Below are 27,018 nucleotides of genomic sequence, written 5' to 3'. Positions count from 1 at the left end.
GCCCCCCAGCACACCTGAAGTCCCGCCCTCCTCCCCGGCCCCCCCGTCCTCCTCCGTGCTCTGACCGTCGTCGATGCTGGACAGGATCTGGGAATGAGCAGAGGTCACCGAGTAGTTCCTGGAGGAGGGGAGACCCGAGTCGGGGGAGTCGAACTCCACCAGAGGACGCTCCTCCGGGGGCTGGGCTGCGGGGGGGACCAGGGCGGTCATGGTGGGGGTTCCGTCCTCTCCGCTGGGGGTGTCCTGGCTCCCTGCATCCGGCTCATCCACAGACATGAACACCTGCAGAAGAGAGGGACGTGAGAAGAGAGGGACGTGAGAGGAGAGGGACGTGAGAGGACGTGAGAGGAGAGGGACGTGAGAGGAGAGGGACGTGAGAGGAGAGGGACGTGAGAGGAGAGGGACGTGAGAGGAGAGGGACGTGAGAGGAGAGGGACGTGAGAGGAGAGGGACGTGAGAGGACGTGAGAGGAGAGGGACGTGAGAGGAGAGGGACGTGAGAGGACGTGAGAGGAGAGGGACGTGAGAGGAGAGGGACATGAGAAGAGAGGGACGTGAGAGGAGAGGGACGTGAGAGGAGAGGGACGTGAGAGGAGAGGGATGTGAGAGGAGAGGGACGTGAGAGGAGAGGGACATGAGAAGAGAGGGACGTGAGAGGAGAGGGACGTGAGAGGACGTGAGAGGAGAGGGACGTGAGAGGACGTGAGAGGAGAGGGACGTGAGAGGACGTGAGAGGAGAGGGACGTGAGAGGACGTGAGAGGAGAGGGACGTGAGAGGAGAGGGACGGGAGAGGACGTGAGAGGAGAGGGACGTGAGAGGAGAGGGACGTGAGAGGAGAGGGACGTGAGAGGACGTGAGAGTAGAGGGACGTGAGAGGAGAGGGACGTGAGAGGACGTGAGAGGAGAGGGACGTGAGAGGAGAGGGACGTGAGAGGACGTGAGAGGAGAGGGACGTGAGAGGAGAGGGACGTGAGAGGACGTGAGAGGAGAGGGACGTGAGAGGACGTGAGAGGAGAGGGACGTGAGAGGAGAGGGACGTGAGAGGACGTGAGAGGAGAGGGACGTGAGAGGAGAGGGACGTGAGAGGAGAGGGACGTGAGAGGACGTGAGAGGAGAGGGACGTGAGAGGAGAGGGACGTGAGAGGACGTGAGAGGAGAGGGACGTGAGAGGAGAGGGACGTGAGAGGAGAGGGACGTGAGAGGACGTGAGAGTAGAGGGACGTGAGAGGAGAGGGACGTGAGAGGACGTGAGAGGAGAGGGACGTGAGAGGAGAGGGACGTGAGAGGAGAGGGACGTGAGAGGACGTGAGAGGAGAGGGACGTGAGAGGACGTGAGAGGAGAGGGACGTGAGAGGAGAGGGACGTGAGAGGACGTGAGAGTAGAGGGACGTGAGAGGACGTGAGAGGACAGGGACGGGACGCAGGCTGCTGCATGGTGATCGCTGTGATGTCACCACAGAGGTTGTCAATATCCCGTTTATTTCTGTTCTTGGTGAATCTGATCGCTCACATTTATTCTCACGGTCTTTTTAAGACCAGAAGAATGCACAGAGAGCCTCAGAGGACAATTCGATGGCGTTCCTCTTTCAGCGTTGCAGTTGCTCTGATGCTCTGATGTTTCACGGGGCATCGGCTGGTTTTGTTTGGCTGCGTAACAAACATTCTTTATCTCGCTTTAGTTCCTCACCTCGTTGCTGAGCGTGGAGTCTCTTTGGACGAGTCGCAGGACGTGGCTGTCGATGCTGCTGCCCGACGACAGCTTGGCAAAGATGGCCGACTGCATCTCCTTCTCCCTCTGCTTGACGATCACCTCGCAGGCCTTCCACTCACGCATCACCTGCTGGTAGCGCTCGCTGATCTTTGCGTCAATCTTCACACAGAAAAAATAAATAAAAATCACACGTTGCTTTTTCCTTTTCAAAGGAAGAGACACATGAAGAGACGGCGTTAGTTGTACCTGGCTCGTGTCCTTTTTGCCCATTCCAAACTTATAGTGTCCCAGCAGGAAAGGCCACACCTCCTTCCTGATGTCATGCTGCACGCCGCCATAATAAACCAGCCTCAGCAGCTCCAGCTCCTTGTAGTTCTACGCACAGACCAGAAGAAGAAGAAGTGAGTGCTGGGAGGAACAAAGAGGGAAGAGGAAGTGCATCAATAATGGAAGGAGAAGAAGAGTGATTGTGACCCGTTGAGAGGGAAAGACACAAACGAGTGCAGGAAGATGAAGCGCACAGATATGAATAGAGCATCACACTGCGCTCTGTAACGAGGAACGAAACTCATCAAATCTCCATTAGAGTGAAGAAGAATAAGTCCAGACTCATAATTAATATACAGGAAAGGAGGATTCACTTTTTAATATACGAGGGGAGGACGGAATGATTCAAGTGACGCTTATCTCACTTCATGATACATTACTGTAGATGAGGCTTGCACAGCACCCCGGCACCGTGACTTATCTACGGGGTTGATCCACACCAATGACTCAATGATGACTTGGCTGATATTCACTGGAAGAAGATGAAGATTCTTGTTTTTGTCGTCGTATTTCCTGAAGCTCTCTGCCAGAGCTCGGTCTATATTTCATTGAGTCTTTCCCACCTTGCAGTCCTTCTGGTACTTGCTCCACACCTCCTTGCTGAGGCCCCCGGACGCCTCGCAGGGTCTGTCTGGAGGGACGATGTTGTGGTTGACCAGAGCTGAGAGGTGAGTCCGCACGGTGGACAGGTGACGACAGTAGGCCAGCCCTGATGGGACGGACACACACACACGCACACACACACACACACACACACACACACACACACACGCACACACACACACACACGCACACACACACACAGCTGAGACCAAGCGTCAGTATGTCTAACTGTCCTTGGGTAAGATGTTGACATGGCGTGTACCCACAGACTGTATAAGAAGTGACGGCACTCATCAGGTTGTGGACTGATGTTTTGAAGCCTCGAATTCTGTGTTTTGGCCGTTGCCATTTGTTTTTTTGTAACCAGTGAACAGGAAGTGACCACATCTGGACTGAGGAGTGACGTAGAGACGTTGTATACGTCTCTGGTAGAGACCTGTCAATCACTGTGTAGCCCCGCCCCTAAAGCATCCCCTGCTTTATGGTCTGTGTGACTCTAAATGGACCATAATGTACTAAATGAACATCATGCTGTATTGAAGAAGACTTGAAACTAGAGATTGAGACATAAACTCATGTTTACAATGTTTACTGAGGTAATAAATCAAGAGAGAAGTAGAGTCATTTTCTATAGACTTCTATACAACCAGAGGAGTCGCCCCCTGGTGGACACGAGAGAGAAGGCAGCTTTCAGAGGTTGTCACCTGAGTGTAAACAATCTTTTAATCACTATTTACAGAATATTTGTAAACCTAATTGTTATGTTGGGCTCAATAAACTTTTGGAGAAACAATAAAGTCTTCAGACTGATGCTGTAATTAAAAAACAAGTCTCCTCTGAAAAACAATATTTCAATAGAAACTATAAATGCATTATGCTACCCAGCAGTTTATTATAGTTTGCAAACTTACAACTGTATTAGGAAGCCGTGTCTGCTTCATTGAGCTTAACATCATGGCAAAATTACTTTAAATTACTTTTACATCAATTGTGCTGAGATGTACTTACATCCATAAAAGGCTCTGGAGACAATCTGCCTCTTCATGTTCTGGCAGAGCATCTTGAGAGGAATACTGAAGGAAAGAGAAGAAAACCAACATAACTATGAAGCACCGTCTGATTATTCTTTAATAAATGTTTTGTGCAAAGGATCCGCTGTTATAAATATCATCAGGAGCACCAGAATGAGGCAGATGATCTGTCTCATGTACGTCTATCAAGAAGTAGTAACAGTTTCAGCAAACATAACAAGAAGTATTTTCATATGAATGAAACCTTTTGAAAGGACGTACGTGTGAATGTCTGATGTGTTGTGTACGCAGGTGCAGCCGCCCAGGAAGTTGAACGAGGCGTCGCTGCCGGCCGAGGAGCAGGAGAGGCACAGAGGATCCTGAGCGGCTGCGTCGGCCTGGTGCCACGATGAAGAGCTGCCTCCGAAACCCTGCATCTCCATCATCTCCCCGTGGTCTGAAACCAGAGAGAGCGAAAGTGAGAAGAGAGAGAGAGAGAGAGAGAGAGAGAGAGAGAGAGAGAGAGAGAGAGGTCTCTCAGTGCTCTGAGACAAAAAGGACGCTGCTGTACGACTCTTACATATTATGACAGAGGCCCCTCAGCTCAACCATAAATACATCTTTCCATGTATTGTTATTCGTGACGTCGAGAGATGAGGAGGTGGATGAAAGTTTCTACACTCATGTTACATGTGAGAGCTGGAAAAAACAAGCGCAGAGAGGAAACCAAAAAGTGGAAAGAGGGAGGGTGGGGGGGGGGGGCAGTCGAGGAAGCAGGAACGGCAGAGTGAGGATGCAGAAGGGAAGCCATGCTGGTTCAGTTCATCCACAGGTGGAGGAAGAGGAGACAGCAGAGCTCAGGGAGAGAGGAGGAAGAGGAGAGGAAGTGAAGGGGGGGTGGGGGGGGGGGGCATGCAGGATGCATAAAGCCAGAACAAGAAATCATCTCATAAACAACAAAAACAAACAGACACCAGTAAAATAAAACATCACACAGAAGAGGGAGGAATAAAAAAAGAAGAAATCATAAAAACTTCAACATTAAAATAAATGCTCTTCACCTTAATTCTTCAGGTTGGAGCTGATGACCTGTCATAAATATGAAGCTGTGCTTTTTGGTCATTCAATAAACCCCCCAAAAAACAAATAATATTAAGAACGGGAAAAAAGAAACGCAAACAGAAAATGCTGCAGCGAGACCGACATTGGACCCCCCCCCTCTTTACTTTAGGAGTAGACGGGATCAACAGCTTGTTGGTTTTTTTTGGGCACAAACGCTCCAAGTCTCTACTACTGCGGAACCCCACAGGACCGTAATGAGAGGGGGGGGGGGGGAGGTTAGTGAAGAATTACAGTGAACAGCATTGCAGCAAACGACTGCACAAACAGAGGAGGAAGTCAGAGAAGAAGAGAGAAACCAAAACAAACAGGAGGAAGTCAGAGAAGAAGAGAGAAACCAAAACAAACAGAGGAGGAAGTCAGAGAAGATGAGAGAAACCAAAACAAACAGAGGAGGAAGTCAGAGAAGAAGAGAGAAACCAAAACAAACAGAGGAGGAAGTCAGAGAAGAAGAGAGAAACCAAAACAAACAGGAGGAAGTCAGAGAAGAAGAGAGAAACCAAAACAAACAGAGGATTCTTTTCATCACAAATACGTAGAAACACAAAGTCGTTCCTTAAAAAAAACAATGACAATGGGTGCATCGTCCCCCATGCAAAAAACTGTCAGGCATGTTGCAAGTGAGACATGAAAGGACAAGAAGAAAGAACGTCAAACTAAAAAGTGCAAAATAAAACCAAATTAAAGCAAATTATCAAAGCGATTTTTGGCCACGACAGCAGAAACCCAAAAGTGTTTGAGGCATGCGTCCAGAGCTCCACCACAGACTGCAGGAAGTGTTCATAGTCGCCGTGACGTCACCCTTTGGTTTGTGCACTGACGTGATGAAGCCTCGAGTTCCACGATTTCACCGTCGCCATGTTTGTTTCACATTCTCAGCACGTTTCTGTTTTGGGTTTTTCATGTTTATTTTGAAATTGGCATCATTCGTGAAGCTGCAGCAGGTTTCTCCTCATGGAGACACATTTAAGCGATGAGGCCTTGATAACGGCCGCTGTGACAGAGAACATGGAGTGACACATGTTGTGAACGTTAAAGTCTGCTTTACCCCTGAAACTAAACAATGCCAATGGAATGTGGCTAAAGATTACCAAGCAGACATTCTGCATGTCGTGCATGATGGAGACACGAGATGACATTTATCTCACGCCGCAGAGTTTTCGGGGCTAAAATAAAGAACCCATTTCCAAAATCAAATCATGTTGTTTCCTGTCCCTTAAAAATCACTTTCATTTTCATAATGGCGGAGGACAGACAAACCATTTATTATCTTTCTACCTGAACGAAGGCAACTCCCGCCCTCTCCACACTGTTGGGCTCAGCCTCAGGAAGCACACACACAGGCAGACGAAGCTGGGAGGGGTGGGGGGGGGGGCATGATGGGAGGGATGCAGGGAGGGATGTCTGAAGCCGGGGGTGAGGTCTCAGGAGCAGGGTGGGGTTGGGTTTTGGTGGGTGTGTTAAGGTGATAAAAACCTTTCATGACATTAGGGTCTGTGAGGTTCCGCGAGCAGATCATTGAGATCATAGCATGGAGCCTATCTTCCTCTTCCTCGTCGTCGTCCAGCGACGGAGCACGGCTGCCCGTGATGTGGTGGTAGTTTATGGTGACTGCTTGCACCAGTGGGACAACAAAGAACACAGTTAGAACAGTGTCACCCTGCAGGCCTCTGAGGAGAGCATTGTGGGGGGAAAGGACGCCACACTTGCACCCGCACTTTGCAAAACACATCAAGCAGATATACAGTTCTTATTTTATTCAAAGAGGCAAAAGAGAGATGACATCATACTGTTGTTGTGTGCAGCCTCTCTACCGCCTCGGTGACGCTTTGCACCGGCGTGCACGAGGACGTAGACGTGTTACTTACTGGCGTCTTGGCGGTATCCGGGGTAGACGATGCGAAACACGTAGTCGGCAGCCGTCTCCTCCTCGACACTCCCGTCCTGGTCGAGGAGCCGAGCGGTGCTGCTCCTCTTCTTCAGTTTAGGGAACACTTTTCCCTGAGAAACACAAACAAAACGTATTCAAGTTTACAAAAGGTTCCGCTGCGTTTTTATCGGCCAGACATTTTGGGTTGCCAAATAGGAAGGAAAACTCGGAACAAGGTTTTGCATATGTTGCCCCGGCTCTAATGGTTTTAATCGCTCACTGGAAGAGATCCTATCGGTCACTGATGCTATAGACCAGAAGACAATTATTGAGAAAATTGGAGAATTATGGGATAAGAAGTTGGCTGAAAAGCGACTGGGAAAAAAGAGTGGAGTACCTCAGGGATCCGTTACGGGCCCAAAACCTTTTATACTTTATATATATTATTTTTTTATTATATTTAAGTACCGAATTGTTAAATTTCTCATTTTTGCAGACGATACAAAGATATTTTGCTCTCGGAAACATTTTAAGGAACTTTTATTCTTTTGAAAACAAAATGTATGTTTTATTTTGGAAATAGTACAGACGAAAATCGCACAACGCCTCTGGTCAATCACTGTAAGCCCCGCCCTAAAGCATCCCCTGCTTTATGGTCTGTGTGACTCTAAATGGACCATAATGTACTAAATGAACATCATGCTGTATTGAAGAAGACTTGAAACTAGAGATTGAGACCATAAACTCATGTTTACAATGTTTACTGAGGTAATAAACCAAGAGAGAAGTAGAGTCGTTTTCTATAGACTTCTATACAACCAGAGGAGTCGCCCCCTGGTGGACATTAGAGAGAATGCAGCTTTAACACAAGGAGCATTGGCTTCACTTTTTCAAACTTGAAAGTGCCGCCCGGTTGTGAATAAAACTCCAACAAGGTGACTCACCTTGCCTTTCTGGGACCAGAGGGGGGGCTCCAGCTGACCCCGAGGTAAAAGACCCGTTTCCAGACAGGAGAGGAAAGCCAGCAGGTGACCACCGGGGGGGAAGTGGAGAGGCGGCCGCTGGATTCCATCCTGACTGACCAGAACCAGTGTGGCACCACAATCAGCTGGAAAAAAACATTCACGCAAGGATGAGACAGGAAAAGAAAATGATGCACATTAACAGCAAAAGTTACACTTGAATCAATACGTTGATATGAGAGCAGCTCAGGAAACACTTCATGAGAGAACGCTCTTCACACAAAGTGACTGATGAGGAGGAGCGTTCACACTCACGGCGCTGGTGACAGTGGATACAGACGATCTGGCGCAGAGGGACAGTCAGAGCATAGTCCCAGTAGATACTGACAGAGACGGAAAGACATCAAAGTTATCATGGTCAAATAAAAGTTAAACCAAATCAAACAGTGAAAATATTGTTTAAATAATATCAATAAAAAAACGACATCCTCTAAGATTAACGAATGTGAAACAATGTTGCCGGGTTAAAAATAAAATAAATAAAACAAATAAAACAAAATAAAAATAAAATGAATAAAATAAATGAAATAAATGAAATAAATGAAATAAATGAAATAAATGAAATAAATAAATAAAATAAATAAAATAAATAAAATAAATAAAATAAATAAAATAAATAAAATAAATAAAATAAATAAAATAAATAAAATAAATAAAATAAATAAAATAAATAAAATAAATAAAATAAATAAAATAAATAAAATAAATAAAATAAATAAAATAAATAAAATAAATAAAATAAATAAAATAAATAAAATAAATAAAATAAATAAAATAAATAAAATAAATAAAATAAATAAAATAAATAAAATAAATAAAATAAATAAAATAAATAAAATAAATAAAATAAATAAAATAAATAAAATAAATAAAATAAATAAAATCTATTCTAACCTTGGGGTAAAACAAAGGTGTAAAATGAGGCTTCAGAGGAATCATCCGAGTGTCATCAAATGTTCTTTAGGTCATTGATTTATTGTCTAGAAATACATATCGGTGTGTTTCGGCCACCTCTTCTCCATGTCACAGTCTCCCAGCGTGCCGTTGATGAGCTGGTTGGGCGTCCACTTCAGGGTCAGGTTATCTCCGGCCTGGTGGAGCGAGAAGTAGCCCCGCAACACCTCCATCTCTTTCTTGAGACGGAGACGGAGACAGAAGAAGAAGAGAGGAAATAACATGAGGGTTGAGGTGTGAAGTACCTCTGAAATACACTTAAACCTCAGACTAGATGATCTGAAACAGGTCTTCAGGTCCTCCGAGTGTATTCTACTGTAATTTAATTGTATATCTTTATCATATTCAAAGAGGATAAGTTCTGAGATGCTTTAAAATACTGTTGAATAACATATTTCAATTTTAAACAGACATTCACCGACTTCTTTTGAAAATATTTTGACTTTCACAAATATGTTCTTATTTGGGATTTGTGCTCAGATAAAAAATGTATCTTTAAAAGAGACACTTGCACACATTTGATGGCTGAATTGTTTGAGAAAAATTATATATATTTTAGCATTTTTCTTCAAGTCTCCAATTGTACAATAAAGGATTTAAATGATATTTTTTGGACATTTATTATATTTTATATTTATATCTTATATTTAAGTTGACCTGCTAATTAGGATGAAGTGGAACACACCTTCATTTAAGAGGACAGTGAGATTCATCATTATGAGGAACAGAAGTAGGAAGAAGAAGACGTCGTGCATCCTGCTGTGGACTCTTCTCAGCAGGATGTATGTGGATGAGGCCTGATGTTCTGCTCTGGACTCAGAGCGGAGCATCGTCTTCAGCACGCGGCTGCATTCATCTGCATGAGCGCCGAGCCTCGAGCGTTACAGCCGCTCAGTCAAAGGCTGATGCTCATTGCAGCTACTTGGCAGCTCGGAGCACACAGCAGACAGCTTTCATTTCAAAGATCACACATACTAAATACTGTGCGTGTGTGTGTGCACTATAATCGACCAAAATAACCATCACTGGCTGTGTATGTGTTCACCAGCTGTCTCTCCGTCTGTGCTGCACGTTTATGTCGGAAAAATGTTTATGTCAATAACAACCGTCACGTAAACTCAGTTCAGGAACCGATCGATCTTCACTGCCTGGACTCGTGCACGCTGCCGGATCGACGCTTCTCTTTTACGTTTCTTAAGGTCTGGAGAGAATATAAATAAAATGTTGAAAACTAAAGTTAGAAATTTAGCTTTTTTCAAAGACTTGTGGGAGATTTTTCTTCTTCATGATCGCTCTTTATGGAAGAATTAGTTTTGCGTCGCCTGCATTCTGGTGAATATTTATGCATCAATTTATGGAGGAAAAACGTTCAAATACTTTTGTTATCTCTGCGGAGTAAAGTTGCTCACGTCAGCATGTTTCCCTCCTCCGTCCGCTTTTGTGTCTTTAACCTCTTTCAATGTGCATGAAGCACCTGTTCAAGTGAATGACACGTGAATGATTTCATTCATCTCTAAACCTCTGGACTTTGACAGCTCAAATGTGTTTCCGCTCGATTTTTGCGGACATTCAAAACACCCACAACATATTTGTGTTCTCTGCAATTCAAGAATAAAGTTGCAAAAGTTCAGCAACACCAGTCCGTCTGACAGACACGTGACGGCGGCTGACACAACGCGTAGGGGAGCGCTTGTGCTGCTCTTCATCGCCAACAGAGAGCATCAGGATGTTTGTTTGATTCGTTAAGTGTGTCACATATTTCACACATGCACCGAACATCAAGTGTTACGCGTTAAAGAACGAGTGGGATCAGGACCACCGAGTGTTTCTCAACCAAAATACAGATCACATAAATGCGTCTGCTCTGTGGGATTATTGGAGAAAACCAACTTGGAGTTTAGTTGTAGTGGAGAATCTGTTATTAAAGCCGGTCACAGGGTCGTACCGGCTGCACCCGGACGTTGTTCTTGCCGTAGAGAAGATGTGTTCTGGAGTTCTGGTGAAGAGACTCCACGTACTCCCTCGCTGACGCAGCAAACCGGTCATCTGACATGCTGCCGCTCGACTGCCTCTTACGGATCTGCAAGAGAGAAGATGTATTGTTGTTAAAAACAGCCAAGTTCCCACACGAGCTCAGCACCGACTCCCAGCACCAGACGCCGACGCCTGATGTAGGAACAACGGCCTCCACGCTCACCCCGAGGGCGGGCCGGCGGCCGGATGAGGTGTCTTGGCCCCGGTGGGCTCCGTGGATACGATGGCGCTGGACGAGCTCGTTGGCCGAGGGGTCGGTCCAGAAATGATCCGACGTCTTCAGTTTGGTGTATTCCAGAGCACAGGGCCCCACTGAGAACACACCGCACATTATCAGACCCACCGGCTGCACAAGTTATCAATTCAAACCATTCGGAATTCACTACATTCCAACAAATGACTGAATCTAATCTGCCCTACCGGGCCTGTAGTGTTTATGATAACATCTTAAAAATCTTCATATTAATGTTCAGCTTTTGTTTGTATTTTTGCTACTTAAGTCTGAAGTTACTTATTTATTGATGTTAATGACAACAACTGACTATGGTCATCAGACTTTAATCCATACGAACAGATACAATCACCTTTAAAACGTTACTCACAGCAGGAAATAGTGCATTTGTTGGGGACTATTTTCATCTGTGGATTAATCCACATTTAGTGCATCACATTGAACATTTGGGGCAGCAGGACAGTGTGTGTGTGTGTGTGTGGGATGGTGTGTGTGTGTGCGTGTGTGTGTGTGTGTGGGATGGTGTGTGTGTGTGTGTGTGTGTGTGTGTGTGTGGGATGGTGTGTTTTTAAATAGTTCATGTACAACAATAGAGCTCTATGACACAGAGGAAGGCTCTTGATGTACACACATATCACTTGTTAGATGTATTTATTGTTGGGTCTTTTCTTAAAGGTACAGGACTATTTGTAGGAAAATAAACGTAATATTTAACTCCAGTTTCAGAGCAGCTGGTAAATAACCATAGAAAGATGTAAATAAGCAGATTTATCTTTCGTTTCGTTTCGTTTAGAAGTTACAATTAAAATTGAGTTTCATATCTATTCTCATTATTATCCATCCGAGATCTTCCTCATTGTTTTGGTTCATTTTGTAGAAAGAAAAATAAGTAAAGAGGTAAAAAACACCAAAGTTTACATTTTGTAATAACTTGTCATTTATAAGTGCCTTCATCATTTCAAGAGTTAAACTGGTTTGACTGAAGCTTTGCTCGAATAAGTTATACACAAACCAGTAAATCATCATTTCAGAACGTCAACAGTAGAAATAAGTCTTAAGAATGGTTATAAGTTTTAAGAGCAAGAGGTATAATTAGAAACAGATTAAAAACTGGGTGGTGGTTTTGATAAACAGCAGAAATGGAACTTCTCAAAGAAGGTGGTGCAAACAAAACCGAATATATGAAACAATATTTAACTGCAAATATAAATATATCATTTTCAAATTTGAAATAGTAAGTTTAAGGGTCCAAAGTCACAGATTGATCACCGTTTTGTGTGCCGCAAACCTTCACATATTTGACGGTAGTTCTGTATGGAATGTGGAGATGGTGATGTGCGTTTGTGTGCCTGCTGTTCCTCACGTGTCCACCAGGTGTCTCCAGTGTGTCCTGACTCTGCAGCTCGTTGCCTCCTCAGTGGACCGAGTGTCTCACTGTTCACGGCTCTTCTTCTGGTTCAGTCAGTTCAGCCGTGTGCTTCATTTTCCCGCCTCGCTGCATGTGTGTGTCTCTCTGTGTGTTCAATGTTCTGACGCACGCTGAGAGGACGACGCTCTACTTTGTCTCACAAATTGCTCCGAGAGTCATTTCTCTATGACTGCAGATTCCTGTCGTGAGCCTGGAGGGGATCATGCGTTTGGTCGTGTGTGCGTGTGCATCTGTCTGTCTGTCCACAGCTGATCGGACACACTGGACCCATCAGCCTCGTATTGTTTTGTGCCGATTCATGAATGAGTAATTCACAATTCTTTAAAAACATATTTTATTGATACAGTCACAGGTGTGAGTAGTATTAATAGTAATAGTAGTGAGCTGTGAGCAGCATTTCTTCTTCACAATTAACACTCTGAATGATTAAGGCACTTGAAATTGACACCGCAGGACAAAATTCAAACTGTACTTTGGAGTTTAATTTTAACTTCTTTACTTAAGATTTCTTTAGTTGTCTTTTTCCTTTTATAAAACACTGACGACGAGGAATATCTTGGGTAGATAATAATGAGAATAAATATGAAACAACATTTTATTTCGGCGATATCCCACAAATATGTTCTCCACCAATCATGAACCAGGAAGTGTAACGACCACAAAGGCACACACAGGATGAGTTTGGTCCAATCGGTCTTTCCTCCAGCAAACGTTTGTCAACGTTGATTTATCCGTCATTTGACTTCCGTACTTCTGCAGTTATTTCATCACAAAGCCGATCTTGTCCTAAACCTAACCGAGTAGGTTCCTGTGAAGACCGAAGTTTATTTTGGAAAGACTGTACACTGACACGTGTTGCTCGAGATTTGTAGGAAAACGCACAAAATAATTTCGGACATCGTACGTGAGGATGCGTCGCACTAGTTTTTCCTTCAGCTCAGTCTTTTTCAAGTCTAACAGCTGATTCAACAGCACAGAGATGATGTGGGTTCTGTGCTTTTGTACTTTTTGTTACTGGCCTCTGGTGATGTTGGCAGTTAAAGCTCAGTGTGATATACTCACCCAGCAGGGCTGCCAGGATGGGACCGAACACTGAGTCATGCATCAGAGCTTCCCTCTCGTAGTATTTACTGCAGAAAGAAAACACACAGACGAGAAAAAGTGAATGAAAGGGAAACATCATGACACTACCGGCTGCAGTGCATCCTGGGAGCTGGATCACAACGACAGAAACCAGCCACGTCAGAGCTCAACTGAAGTTATCTGGTACCACGCACGGGCACCGCTGCCGTCTCATGCTAAAAACAAGACGTAAAACACACAGAAGAGATTGTATTTCAGTTATACAACAGCCGGAATCATGACTTTTACAGCTGCTAATAAATAGTGCTGCGTTCACTTTGTTCCTTAAAGGGATTACAGCAACTCTAGATGAGCAACTTCCTCATTATTAATCTCTTTAGACTGAATACGACAGGAAACTGTTGCCTTTTAATGAGCTGATTTGACATCATTCCTGTTGTTTATCATGCTTTGACATTTGCTGCCACAGTAATGGAGTTTCATCTCGTATCATTTTATTTCCTTGACTTTATCAGCAAGAACCACACAACATGTTCTGAGGTGAACTCAGTCTGTGAACCGCGTCGATGCACTTCACGTTTGAGGCTTTGATCAGTGAAGTGCATTCAACATCTTGTTGAAACACAGAACAAAACAAACCCAGAGAGAGAAAACCACAGAAGAAGAGAGGGATACTGAAATAGGCGACTCATCATTCCGCTTCAACAAAAGCTGCGAGTCAGCGCCGTGAAACGCCAGGCGAGCCACGAATTAAAAGAATGAAAGGCATCACCTGGAGTTGTCCACGATGTACTGGACCACCTTGTCCAGGACCTTCTCGAACAGAGCCGTCCGGACCCAGATGTGTTTGATGGCCTGGGCGGAGAGCGGCTGAGGGGGCCGGCAGGTGGTGGAGGAGCCCTGTCGCCTCAGAGGTTCATGACCAACGCTCTGGGTTCTCCTGCAGGGGAAACAAAGCACCGGTCAATACTCCCGAAGGACAGCACAGAGAAGAGTCCACGCCTGTGTTCTGCTTAACGGAGACCTTTATGAACTGTTAAAGACTGAGACCACGAGAGGGGACCGGAACAGGAGGTCTTTTCTACCAGCTGCCATCAAACTGTAGAGCTCCTCCTACTTCTGCAGGAAATAATGTGCAACAATCCTTTTGAACAGAACCATATGTTCACTCTTTCACTTGCTGTCAGACAGAAATGAAGCTGTTGTCTCCACTCTCTTCAAAGACACAAGACTCCACTGATGGAAACCGTAAAAGCGCCTCACAGGACGAGCGAGTCGCTGCTCTTCTGTTGCCTCCATCGGTCCGTTTCTTTGTCTTATTGTGTAACGTTGGTGTTTTAAGTCAGATTCACCAAACTCAGCTCTTGTTTAGACGTCTAAAATACGTCCACAGCAGTACTTTGTTTTGCTCCCGTGCTGGTACACCATGTACTGTAGTAATACTGTAGTAATACACCGACTATGAAGAAGTACCTTACTTCAAAACATCCCTTTAATGTCTACTATAAGACGCCAATTATGGTTTAACAAGAGAGGAATTAAGAGTGTCGTAAAAGTAAGAGTTGACTCAAAACATACAACTTAAAGCTACACATCTGCAGAAACGTGTGCGCGAATAAAGTTGGTACAAGGAAGCAATGTGAAGGCTAATATATGGAAATGATCGACCACCTGGAGGCAACATTCAACGGCATAACGAGCTGTTAAATACCGGCGTTCATTGCAGTCATAAATCTGCAGCATGCCGGACAACGCTGCTCCTCTGTGTGAGAGAGCTGAGTAACTCACGAACAAGGAGGAAGATGCACGACGCAGAGAGACGGAGTGAGATCTCTGGACCTCGGCATCAATCAGACGTAAAACATCCACACACGGGGGGGGGGGGGGGGGGGGAATTGTCTCAGCTACCGCAGTCACGACGTTAGCAATCCCCCCCCCACCCAGCATTCATGTGTGTGTGGAAAGTCACGATTTTTGCAGTCCCCGACCACTGTGAAGAAGCATGTCTGTGTGTGTGCGTGTGTCTGTGTGTGTGTGTGTGTGTGTGTGTGTGTCTGTGTGTGTGTGTGTGTGTGTGTGTGTGTGTGTCTGTGTGTGTGTGTGTGTGTCTGTGTCTGTGTGTGTGTGTGTGTGTCTGTGTGTGTGTGTGTGTGTCTGTGTGTGTGTGTGTGTGTGTGTCTGTGTGTGTGTGTGCGTGTGTGTCTGTGTGTGTGTCTGTGTGTGTGTCTGTGTGTGTGTGTGTGTCTGTGTCTGTGTGTGTGTCTGTGTGTGTGTGTGAGTGTGTGTGTGTGTGTGTCTGTGTGTGTGTGTGTGTCTGTGTCTGTGTGTGTGTGTGTGTGTGTGTGTCTGTGTCTGTGTGTGTGTGTGTCTGTGTGTGTGTGTCTGTGTGTGTGTGTGTGTCTGTGTCTGTGTGTGTGTCTGTGTGTGTGTGTGTGTGTGTGTGTGTGTGTGTGTCTGTGTGTGTGTGTGTGTGTGTGTGTGTGTGTGTGTCTGTGTGTGTGTGTGTGTGTGTGTGTGTCTGTGTCTGTGTGTGTGTGTGTGTGTGTGTGTGTGTGTGTGTGTGTCTGTGTCTGTGTGTGTGTGTCTGTGTGTGTGTGTGTGTGTGTGTGTCGGATGATGTCAGAGAAGAGACAGAATGTAGAGGAGACTTCCTTTTCTCGATCACAGCTGCAGAGTTTTGCTTCGACGTGGAACATGAGCGTCTCCTCCTGAACTCTTCATGTCAAACCTTCCGTTCGAGCCTCAACTTGTTTCTTTTCTGCTGTTCTGTGTTTCACTTCTCTACGCGGTCACAGGATGATTAAAAGATTGTTTACACTCAGGTGACAACCTCTGAAACCTGCATCCTCTCTAGTGTCCACCAGGGGGCGACTCCTCTGGTTGTATAGAAGTCTATAGAAAATGACTCTACTTCTCTATTGATTTATTACCTCAGTAAACATTGTAAACATGAGTTTATGTCTCAATCTCTAGTTTCAAGTCTTCTTCAATACAGCATGATGTTCATTTAGTACATTATGGTCCATTTAGAGTCACACAGACCATAAAGCAGGGGATGCTTTAGGGCGGGGCTACACGGTGATTGACAGGTCTCTACAGGGACGTATACGACGTCTCTACGTCACTCCTCCTCAGTCCAGATATGGTCACTTCCTGTTCACTGGTTGCAAAAAAAAAACAAGATGGCGGCTGCGAAATCGCTGAACTCGAGGCTTCATAACATCAGTCCACAAACCAACAGGTGACGTCACGCCGAACACGTCCACTTCTTACATAAAGTCTATTCTTGGATACCAGGGCGGTAAAAAGAAGAAGCCGAGTCGTGGTGTGTGTGTGTGTTGGGTTTCGAGCATTACGTCCGTCCTCTCTCTCTCTCTCTCTCTCTCTCTCTCTCTCTCTCTCTCTCTCTCTCTCTCTCTCTCTCTCTCTCTCTCTCTCTCTCTCTCTCTCTCTCTCTCTCTCTCTCTCTCTCTCTCTCTCTCTCTCTCTCTCTCTCTCTCTCTCTCTCTCTCTCTCTCTCTCTCTCACGCTTTTCACCACATTGCCATAGTAACCAGGGTAAATGGGAGATGGAGCTCTGAGGTGGGATGACAGGGGTGTGTGTGTGTGTGTGTGTGTGTGTGTGTGTGTGGAAGGGTGAGACCAGATCCATACGATGTTGTGTTTCTGGGGAAATAAAGGCCGATGAGATGTGACGGCTGAACGAGAGACGGCGGCTGATGTGAAGACGGAGCGCCCGTTTAACTCCTGAATCACAACGTGTGTCAGTCGCTACACCATTCTGACTGAGAGCTGTTGTGTGTGTGTGTGTGTGTGTGTGTGTGCTTGTTGCACTAAAGCTTTCTCTCCTCCATTTGGGGAAACCTCTCTCTCTGCAGAGAGACATGTGGCTAATGGACAATTAATGGGCTCGCAAACAGCTCGGCTAGTACCTAAGTGCCTGCAGATAAAGCAGTGTATCATACTCTGTGTGTACACAACATGCACGCAGAAACACGTGAGCAGGTCCACACACACACACACACACACACACACACACACACACACACACACACACAGGCTGATCGCACTGTGCACACAGATTGCTCAGCTTTAGTAAACACTCAGCTGACCAGAGGCTGTGTGGAGAGTATGACCTGGTGTACGACGAATGGAAGACTGTTGATGCCTAAATGAATCTATGGATGTAATACTTTAAAACTGGCCAACTGGCAGAAATGTCGGTGTGAAGAGTGTGTGAATGTAATGTACCGTGAGACCGACCTGGTGAGTTCAGACTGCTGCTGCAGCTGCTCTTGCACTTTACGGCAAACCTCGCCGACCGTGTCGCAGACTTTGCCGACTTTGGTGAAGAGGGCGGCGATCTTGTCGCTGCGGAGGAAACCGGCCGCCCGTCTCTTCAGCAGGTGACCCAGGCAGGCCTCGATGGCAGCTGGGGAGAGAGGACAAGAGCAAGGACATATTATAATATCCACACAGCATTTTATTTATACAGCAGCTTTATAAACAGAGGTTACAGAGTGCTGTGACAGACAAAGCAAAAGCAAGGCAATAAAACAGCAACAGACGTGAAGGTGTAGCAGTGAGCTGTCAGCACAGTCTCCAGTGCAACACCGGGAATAATAACAATAATAATAACTATAATAATAACAATAATAATAACTATAATAATAATAATAACTTCACTGCTGCGCTTTGACAGACAAAGCGCAGCAGTGAAGCCCAACCAAGTAACATTAAACCCTGAATAAACAGATTAAACAGTCAAATAGATTCAACAATAAAACTAAATCGATACGATACGAACAAACGAAGAAATAAAACAATTTAAAAAAAAGGTATTAACAGTAAAATAAAACAGTAAAAAGACAACATCGCATAAAACAACAGTCTGTAAAATGTGTTTAAAGAAGTAAAAAGAGATGATTCTGATCTCACCTATATATGCAGTATAATATATATATATATATATAATAATAATATTATATTATACATTATAATATAGAGAGGAGAGGCTTATATGTCCCACATGAGGAAGGCAGCAGGTATGAGAGAGTATTGGCCAAATGAAAGGATGGAGGACAGTGAAAGATAATTGGTTCAAGTGTGTTCAGAAGCAGAAATGAGGAGAACGGCTCATCAATTCATCAATTCATCAATTATAAGAAGAAAGCCGAGACTATAATTTGGGTTTAGAAGTGTGTTTTAAGAAATTATAATAGAAGTGATTAATAATTCATAATTAATGAATCATAATTGTAGAAGTGTTTTAGGATTTGTAGTTAGAAGTGTATCTTAGTAGAATTTGTAGCACCTTCATATCTATGTGAAGATTTTGCCAAAAGTTGCAAATTCTTATCTTTTATGTAGAATGTTGATCATAAAAGGGTGAAGCCATAACAGACGGTCATTGAATGTATTTAGAGTGAGGCTCAGGGACAGAGAGATTTCTAGACAGGCGATTACAGATCACACCCGTGCGAGGGTCCTGAGAGGAGGAGGAGACTGTTGAAGTTAGCCAATAGGAATTGAGATAGACAAAAGGGGGGGAGTTTCAAACTGTATTGTACTTGTACTTCATCACTTGATGAAACAATGACTTTATTGGACACGGTATTTGCGGAGCCTCAGTCTAAAGCTGTTCCACGTCGATAGATCACCGACGTGTCGACTCAAAGATGGACGATCCCATCATCATCGATGCAAAGTGTGAAAGACATTTTTTAAAACGGATGTTGAAGCGCTTCAAAGGAATATCTGTTATCGTCTCGTATCGACAGCGGGCCCCCGAAGACCCCTCACTGCTGACCAGGGAACCAATAGAATATTGATTGAGACCCGATTGACTGAAGAAGCTACTCACAGAGATAAGATGAAGCTTACTGACGCAGGGAGAGAGATGAATGAACTGTGTGAGATGTATCAGGACAAACGTCTCGATATTCATCCTCTCGCTTTCAAAGACTGCACTGAGAGTTTGTCTTTCTACTTCCTGCTAATGATGACGTGGATCAGTAGAGTAAAGGTACGCACGCTGTGTGAGAACAGCCGTCCTGCGCCGGTCGCTCCCCTTGTACCTCCATAAGACTGGATTGACCATATTACAGAAATGTAAAATTAAAACAGGGCTTTTCTCTTCATGCCGTGCCTCCATTGGTGATGAAGCCAGTTGGCCGATGACTGCAGTGGGAGCTGGTTATTGATAGGAACTCGCAGGATGGTTGTTGGCTGGTCCGTCTGCGTGGTTGGAGTTAACTGTTGCATAACTGTGTCCATGTGTAGGAGTCCAAAACTTCTGCACAACATTTACAGGGATAACACAGCTCGCCCTCACGGATGGGGGAGTCACGTTGCGTAACGTGCGATATCTCTTCAAGCGCGTTATTTGCTGATACGTGCGTGCGATGAAACGAAGGCAAAAGGAAAATCTGTTTCCCTGAAAGCCACACAGCCCTGAAATGAACACCGTGCATGTGTTATTAATAGAGCAGCCCATCAAAGAGCCGGCGTCACCGTGACTGGCTACACCTTGAAGATGAAACAGGGTGTGAATAATGTGAATGTACTGAATCAGCTGCTCAGTCTATTCTCAACAAACAGGAAGTATGCAGCAGCTTCTATCTGAATATATGAACGCTGATCCCACATAGAAGATTCACCTCTGCAACTCCTGTTGATTATTCTATCAGACATTACTCATGTTACACACACACACACACACACATATATATGTAACATATTTGTGGCATTAAAGAAGATAGATGAAGAGGAACCCTCGTGTGTTTTCACTGGGTGTCTTCATGGGGATGTGGATCCTTCAGGTTTGCGTCTGCAGTGTGAGACTCACACTGATCGGGTCTCGTTGATGCCCTGGTCTCGCTTTAAGTGGTCTGACACACAGTCAATGATTCAAACACACCCCCAACCGGGTTCTGATTGATACTAAATAGTAAATGAAACACGATGAATCGTCATCGATTAAGCTACGCAGCAGTGTATGAAACCATCAAAATTAGCCGAACCTTTATTCAGCTGCAACTCAGCTTATCAATGACAATCCAATCATATAATATACACGATTCCGCACGAGTGCAGTGATGAAAGCGATACCCACGGCTCTTAGAGGCTCCGCTCATACTCATAGAATTACGTTACGACGCGTAACTGATGGTAGTTGATCTCAGTGATTGGGGGTTAGACGGAGGACATGATGGCACGAACTGTAAAGTGTGGAGGAGGAGAGCCCACGAACAAAGGAAGGATTGCTGAGTGAGCGGAGGGGACGGCCTGCAGCAGCTAATGGGCTCATTAGGAAACTCACGTCCACGTAATGACCTGCCAACCAATGGACGGCCGGGGCTCCAAGTACAGACGGATGAGCGCACAGAAATAGGAAGGCGATGGTGGAGGAAAGTAATAGAGGAGGACGATGTCTATTTAACCAGTATAATGATGAAGGGACACATAACCAGGACGTCCACTTCATCCTATTCAGGCTGCAAATAGATTTCATTGGATTTGTATTGTGAACAAATGTAAAAGTATACATGGAGATGAAAAGTATCCTGTTAATGAGAATGAAAATCTGATGACGAGCAGTGAATTATAGAAATCAAAGATGTTACATCTCAGTTTTATATCAGTTTAAATCCCTCATCACTACATTATACTGTGAGCTGAGCTCATGAGGTTCTTGTCTGTTTGCTCCCTGTATTCTCAAACTGCCTGTGAGATTCCACGGACGACGACTCAAAAGTCATTTTCTTCGCTGTGCAGGTCCAAACTTTTCTACAATCAAGTCTCTCTGACAGGCCATCGGTCGTGTGAACAGAAAGGAAAGAGAGGAACAGCACAGCGTCTGACGTGAAGCCAAAGAAAGACAAACACCTTCGGCCGGTGACAACCTGGTGGTGCCGGCGACTGGTGCCGAGCAGAAAGCCCAGGAGGCCAAACGGGCCGGCCAGACAGCATCAGAGTCGTGACTGCAGAACCCTTTCAGTTCGACTCGCGTCGCAGTGCTGCAGCTGCACATTGGAGCACAAAACTGTGTTTCAACAACCCCGATGAACCGTCAACTCCACTACTTCTCCATCCAGGCTGCATTTATATTACTGCTGATAAACAGCCAATCACGTCCGACACGGGCAGAAACAGAGCAGCAGATATTATAATGTGACGTGTGTTGAAACTGCTGCGTGAGGAAGTGTATGTGTTGTAGTGGGAGATAATCCAAATGCAAACGAATGGTTATGAACATATGAAAGTGGTTTGTGTGTGTTATGGATAAATACAAGTGAGAACAACAACATGAAGTGAAATGCAGGAACCTGAGAAGATAAATCACCCAATATAAGGCGCGCTAGTCTCATTCCTATCTGTCACTTCTCCCCTGTAGTCTTGAAAGGTGGCTGTGGATGTTTTATTTAGTTCTCTACACAGAGAACAGAGCGGCTCAGTGTTCAAATCTGACAAAATGTCCATGACAACATCTCAAAGGACTCCTGGAGCGATGCAATCCTCTGCTGACCTCTGTTCCAAACTAAATACACCACGACTGACACAACCCTCGAGTGGAGCCGATGTTCTAGTGCCTTCAACCTGCATTCTCTCTAGTGTCCAGCAGCGGGCGACTCCTCTGGTTGTATAGAAGTCTATGAGAAAATGACTCTACTTCTCTCTTGATTTATTACCTCAGTAAACATTGTAAACATGAGTTTATGTCTCAATCTCTAGTTTCAAGTCTTCTTCAATACAGCATGATGTTCATTTAGTACATTATGGTCCATTTAGAGTCACACAGACCATAAAGCAGGGGATGCTTTAGGGCGGGGCTACACGGTGATTGACAGGTCTCTACGTCACTCCTCCTCAGTCCAGATGTGTTTGTTTTGTGACGCAAAACACTTTTTAAAATCTGATGCCAGAGCATCCGGACGTAGAAATCCGATTGGAATCGCAATTCAAAACATCTCCAAATGTGGTGTAGATCTGATTTGCAAAAATCATATTTCATATAGATTTTTGCCGTTCAGACTTTCTAAACTCAAGCTTGATACAATCCAGAGACGGACTTAATGACCCATAAGGATTCTCCAGCTCTGGTTTGTCATTTCTCTTCTCATTAAGTCGGTAAAACAGAACAAATGTCAGCAAGTGTTCCACTCTGTCTCTGTCCATCACCGAATTACAGACCGACCACCGAGGACATGTTGTGTCAGTGTTTCTGTGTTTCACACATGTCACTGCAGCACAAAGACCGGATCTTTTCACAAAAACAATGGAATGCAATTTTTTTTATGTTTTCCATTGAAAAAAGCATCTCCATCTGCTGAGTTCGTTCTCCCCGTTCGCGTCCACGCTCTCTCTTTCTCTCTCCCTCGGAGCTAATTGAGAGAAGACATGAACCAGAAGCCACGAGAGACGGTAGTGAAGCGTCAGGTGTTCCACTGATTAGAGCCACGTCTCCATGGCAACGCTGCCATCCTCAGATAAGCGTCTGCGCCTCGTGACAGAAAAAAAAACGACGACGCTAACTCCCAGTAATACGGACAAATTTAGACAACACGTGCACACGCTCACAGTTTGCGTGTACGACGCGTCTCTCTGCTTGTGGTCTTTCTGATGCTCATGCGAGGAGACGAGCTGTGATGTAACTCTGCACCGAAAAACAGTTCCTGTAAATGTTGGATTTTACAGCCTCACGGGGATGATGCCGCTAGACTCTTTTTTTATCAGCATTTTTATGTTGTTTTTTGTTGCCACACGCAGTCAGGAGCTCTCGCATTATGTTCTTGTGGAGGTTGGAGTGACCTGCCGTCGATCATTCGCTCTCATTGCTGTCAATCGACCGCGAGGAGAAGGTCAGAGCCTCGCTGCTGCTTCTGATGCCACAGATTATCCTTTTGCTCATTTTTCACATGAAACTGAAACTGAACCTCACAGTACGTATCAAACAGAGCGAGAATCAAGCAGAGGGTATAACGCAAGAGGCAGAAGTGAAGCCAAAGCTTCACGTGTTAAAGCTGCATTCTCTCTAGTGTCCACCAGGGGGCGACTCCTCTGGTTGTATAGAAGTCTATAGAAAATGACTCTACTTCTCTCTTGATTTATTCCCTCAGTAAACATTGTAAACATGAGTTTATGTCTCAATCTCTAGTTTCAAGTCTTCTTCAATACAGCATGATGTTCATTTAGTACATTATGGTCCATTTAGAGTCACACAGACCATAAAGCAGGGGATGCTTTAGGGCGGGGCTACACGGTGACCTGCCAATCAGGACAGAGGCGTAGCGATGCGTATTCATGTCACTGTGTACTATTAAATAGCCGTAAACTTGTTTTTGGGAGTTGTCATGTTTTCCCTTCATGAAAGTTAATTCGAACATTTTGTTCGCCAAAGACACTCTTTACGAGTCGGCTGTTCATTGTTTTTAACCAGTCAGCACATTTTAGTTTTAAGCTAGCCAAAGAGCAATAACAAAAAATACGTTACCCATCCTAATATTACAGTTGATTTTTGGATGCGCTTGCTGACCAAGCTAGCGCTAGCAAGCTGGTAACTTGCTGTGCTAGCGATACCTCCTCCCCAGCTTCACCTTCTCTTCCAAATATGGTCACTCGTGGCTTAAAAAAACCCCAAAATGCCAAACTCAATGCTTCAAAAGGGCAGTCCACCAACAATAGGTGATGTGTCCTTCTTTAAAACGGTCTCTGGTATTTAAGGCCAACTGTAAAATCCGTGGGCTGTATTTGAGTTTATCATTATTTTCCGTGTAAATCAAATGTGTTTCAATCTGAAGGCCGAACATCTGTCTGCTTCTGGAACAGTAAATCAGTGTTATCGTCACAAAACGCAACTCACGACTCAGCAGCTGTGCGTGTTTCGCAGAAGGACGAATCACAGAATAACAACTTGATATTTAAAGCCACGAATAAACAAATGCAAATCATTCTCGCTGTGTGAAAACGACAGATGCTTTCTTTGTTTTGTTGCATCTGCCAGTGAGACATTGTTGTATTTAATTGGTCTCATTTTGAAGGGATCCGAATAATTAAAATTACATTCTCATGTTTAATGGGAACGTTTTTGAAACAAACAGCTCTTATCTGATGGACGTAGTTCATTATGACACCAAACAGCCTTTCATGTGTGTCTCCCAACAGTTTAGTTTCACAGCAACAATCTGATCCTGAAATCAAACTCAGGTTTGAGTGGCTGCACTGCTGACGTTTGGAGATGGAGGCCAGTCTTTCAAGCCCCTCCTGGTTTGCTTCCTCTTCCCATTCGTCGTGGCTGAAGCTCTCTGAAGCTTTGTTTCACGCACCGAGGCGTCAATCGTCTTCATCCTCCAAAACACCAGAGGACCAACAAACAAAATGAACGCGTGAATCCGGCAAAACGCCACGAACAAACCTCCACTACGCTGAGGTGGGATTGTAATGATCTGTAAACTCATATCTCACATTCATGGCCACTTTATTACCTTCATACGAGTCAAGTATTAAATGTATTACAATGAATCAAAGGTTGAATATCTTGTAAACTATTTGATTTGGCTGCAAAATATTTACTCTTATTTATTCTACTGAAGTACCATCAGCCTCCCACTCTACACTGAAACAGGTCTTGAATTAACAAAAGGGAACGTGTTCATTTCAACTCGTGTTGTTATTACCTTCGTGCCATGAGTGAGTTTGAGGCTCATATTTATTACAGTCTTAATGAAGAACACGAGAGCATTGCATTGGGTTGATCGGTGGGCTTTAAAGCAGATTTAATCAAGACGACGTTCTGTCGTGTAATAACGCTTTAAGGACTTTGTTCGCGCGTCAGCAACCAATCAACTGTGTTTCACAGATACCACTACCAGTACCCTTAAAGTGATACCAGTACCCTTAAAGTGATACCACTACCAGTACCCTTAAAGTAATACCAGTACCCTTAAAGTGATACCAGTACCAGTACCCTGAAAGTGATACCAGTACCAGTACCCTTAAAGTGATACCACTACCAGTACCCTTAAAGTAATACCAGTACCCTTAAAGTGATACCAGTACCAGTACCCTTAAAGTGATACCAGTACCAGTACCCTTAAAGTGATACCACTACCAGTACCCTTAAAGTGATACCACTACCAGTACCCTTAAAGTAATACCAGTACCCTTAAAGTGATACCAGTACCAGTACCCTTAAAGTGATACCAGTACCCTTAAAGTGATACCAGTACCAGTACCCTTAAAGTGATACCACTACCAGTACCCTTAAAGTAATACCAGTACCCTTAAAGTGATACCAGTACCAGTACCCTTAAAGTGATACCACTACCAGTACCCTTAAAGTGATACCAGTACCCTTAAAGTGATACCACTACCAGTACCCTTAAAGTGATACCAGTACCCTTAAAGTGATACCACTACCAGTACCCTTAAAGTAATACCAGTACCCTTAAAGTGATACCAGTACCAGTACCCTTAAAGTGATACCAGTACATACTTCATTTGACCCAGCGTGTCCTCACCAAGAAGACGACGCTGGTGTCAAAGAACCCATCGGCCTCGCGGACCCGGTGCAGCATTCCACCTTTATCGTGTTGCTATTATGTTTTCCGGAAAAATCATTTTATGGTTTAATGGGCCAACGTTAAAGTTACTGTGAGGAACGTTTAACTGGTTCTGAAACAGTCTCTGGACCCGCTGGAGGGAAGGGAGGCACGGGAGAACCAGAACCAGGACTGAGAGGGTCAGACCTGCTGCAGTAACATGAGGTTTACTAAAGAGACTCTGGTGCTCAGAGACACTACCACTGTAGTCCACAGGGGGCGACAGAACCAGCACCAAATGAAAGATTCTTGCAGTACCTTTAAATCGGGCCTGCAGTGATTCGCAGTGAATACAAAATTTTAAATTTTTCTCCATCTGGGTACAAAAAGGATAAAACAGCTTTGTATTTCTGCTACTGCTGACACCCGATGTCACTTTAATGGAGTGACAAAGTGTTCGGTGTCTTCTGTACTGTGAACTAAACAGTCTCTTCCACTCGGTCTCCTCTCATCTCGCCATCATTCGGTCACGCTCTCTGCACAGTGAAGCACCCACCGAGCATCGGACAGCATTTCCTGGAACGGAGCTCGGATGACATGTTTATGACGGCAGACGCCTCCCGTTGCGTGCGTGAGCGCCTATCCTGCCCTTTAACTGTATGTTTCTTCTTCCTTCCGATTCCTGTGCACCCGGCTCTCAGCAGCTGAGACTCACGGCTTTCTTCGGAGCCGTGATGCTCGGCAGACCGGCACCAGGAGTCCTGACCGCCTGGTGAGCTGCAGCAGGGAGGAGGCCCAGATGGAGCGGGAGGAGGGGGGGGTTGTGAGAACCGACACCCGCTCTCACCTCTTCCCTCGCTGGTCTTAATCCCTCACATCCCTCTCGCTGTCCTCCCTCGCAGCCGGTTGCAACCTCTCTCACTCCCACGCAAACAGCATGGCCTCTCTAGCTTCCACAGCGGGAAAGAAACGGAAACACGGCACAAGGAAAGGACGAGAACGTCGGAAGGAGCAAAAAACAACAAATTCAGATTTCAGCGTTCGATAGATGTCTGTCAGTCACCGTGAGGAAACGTACTGTTGCT

At 45.0% G+C, this 27,018-nt stretch overlaps 1 protein-coding gene across 1 annotated transcript in view; it reads right to left on the bottom strand.

Annotated features, from left to right (window-relative positions):
- Positions 1-27,018, bottom strand: part of sgsm2 (small G protein signaling modulator 2) — a 54,342-nt gene that overhangs the window by 4,589 nt on the left and 22,735 nt on the right. The window contains exons 3-18 of the mRNA XM_079272453.1: positions 17,658-17,826; positions 14,167-14,334; positions 13,374-13,441; positions 10,814-10,962; positions 10,562-10,696; positions 8,674-8,795; positions 7,918-7,985; positions 7,585-7,748; positions 6,639-6,771; positions 6,247-6,381; positions 3,934-4,108; positions 3,650-3,714; positions 2,602-2,747; positions 1,958-2,086; positions 1,688-1,870; positions 1-282 (exon numbers count right to left, since the gene is read on the bottom strand). The exon at positions 1-282 is cut by the window's left edge and continues 105 nt beyond it. Of these exons, the coding sequence (XP_079128579.1) occupies positions 1-282; positions 1,688-1,870; positions 1,958-2,086; positions 2,602-2,747; positions 3,650-3,714; positions 3,934-4,108; positions 6,247-6,381; positions 6,639-6,771; positions 7,585-7,748; positions 7,918-7,985; positions 8,674-8,795; positions 10,562-10,696; positions 10,814-10,962; positions 13,374-13,441; positions 14,167-14,334; positions 17,658-17,826 (2,291 nt within the window). The remainder of the gene's footprint in view (positions 283-1,687; positions 1,871-1,957; positions 2,087-2,601; positions 2,748-3,649; positions 3,715-3,933; positions 4,109-6,246; positions 6,382-6,638; positions 6,772-7,584; positions 7,749-7,917; positions 7,986-8,673; positions 8,796-10,561; positions 10,697-10,813; positions 10,963-13,373; positions 13,442-14,166; positions 14,335-17,657; positions 17,827-27,018) is intronic.

This window comes from Melanostigma gelatinosum, assembly GCF_949748355.1.
Source record: "Melanostigma gelatinosum genome assembly, chromosome: 7".
In the NCBI taxonomy this organism is placed as follows: Eukaryota; Metazoa; Chordata; class Actinopteri; order Perciformes; family Zoarcidae; genus Melanostigma; species Melanostigma gelatinosum.
The sequence above is the reverse complement of the archived record's forward strand: the minus strand, read 5'-3'. Positions and strand labels throughout refer to the sequence as shown.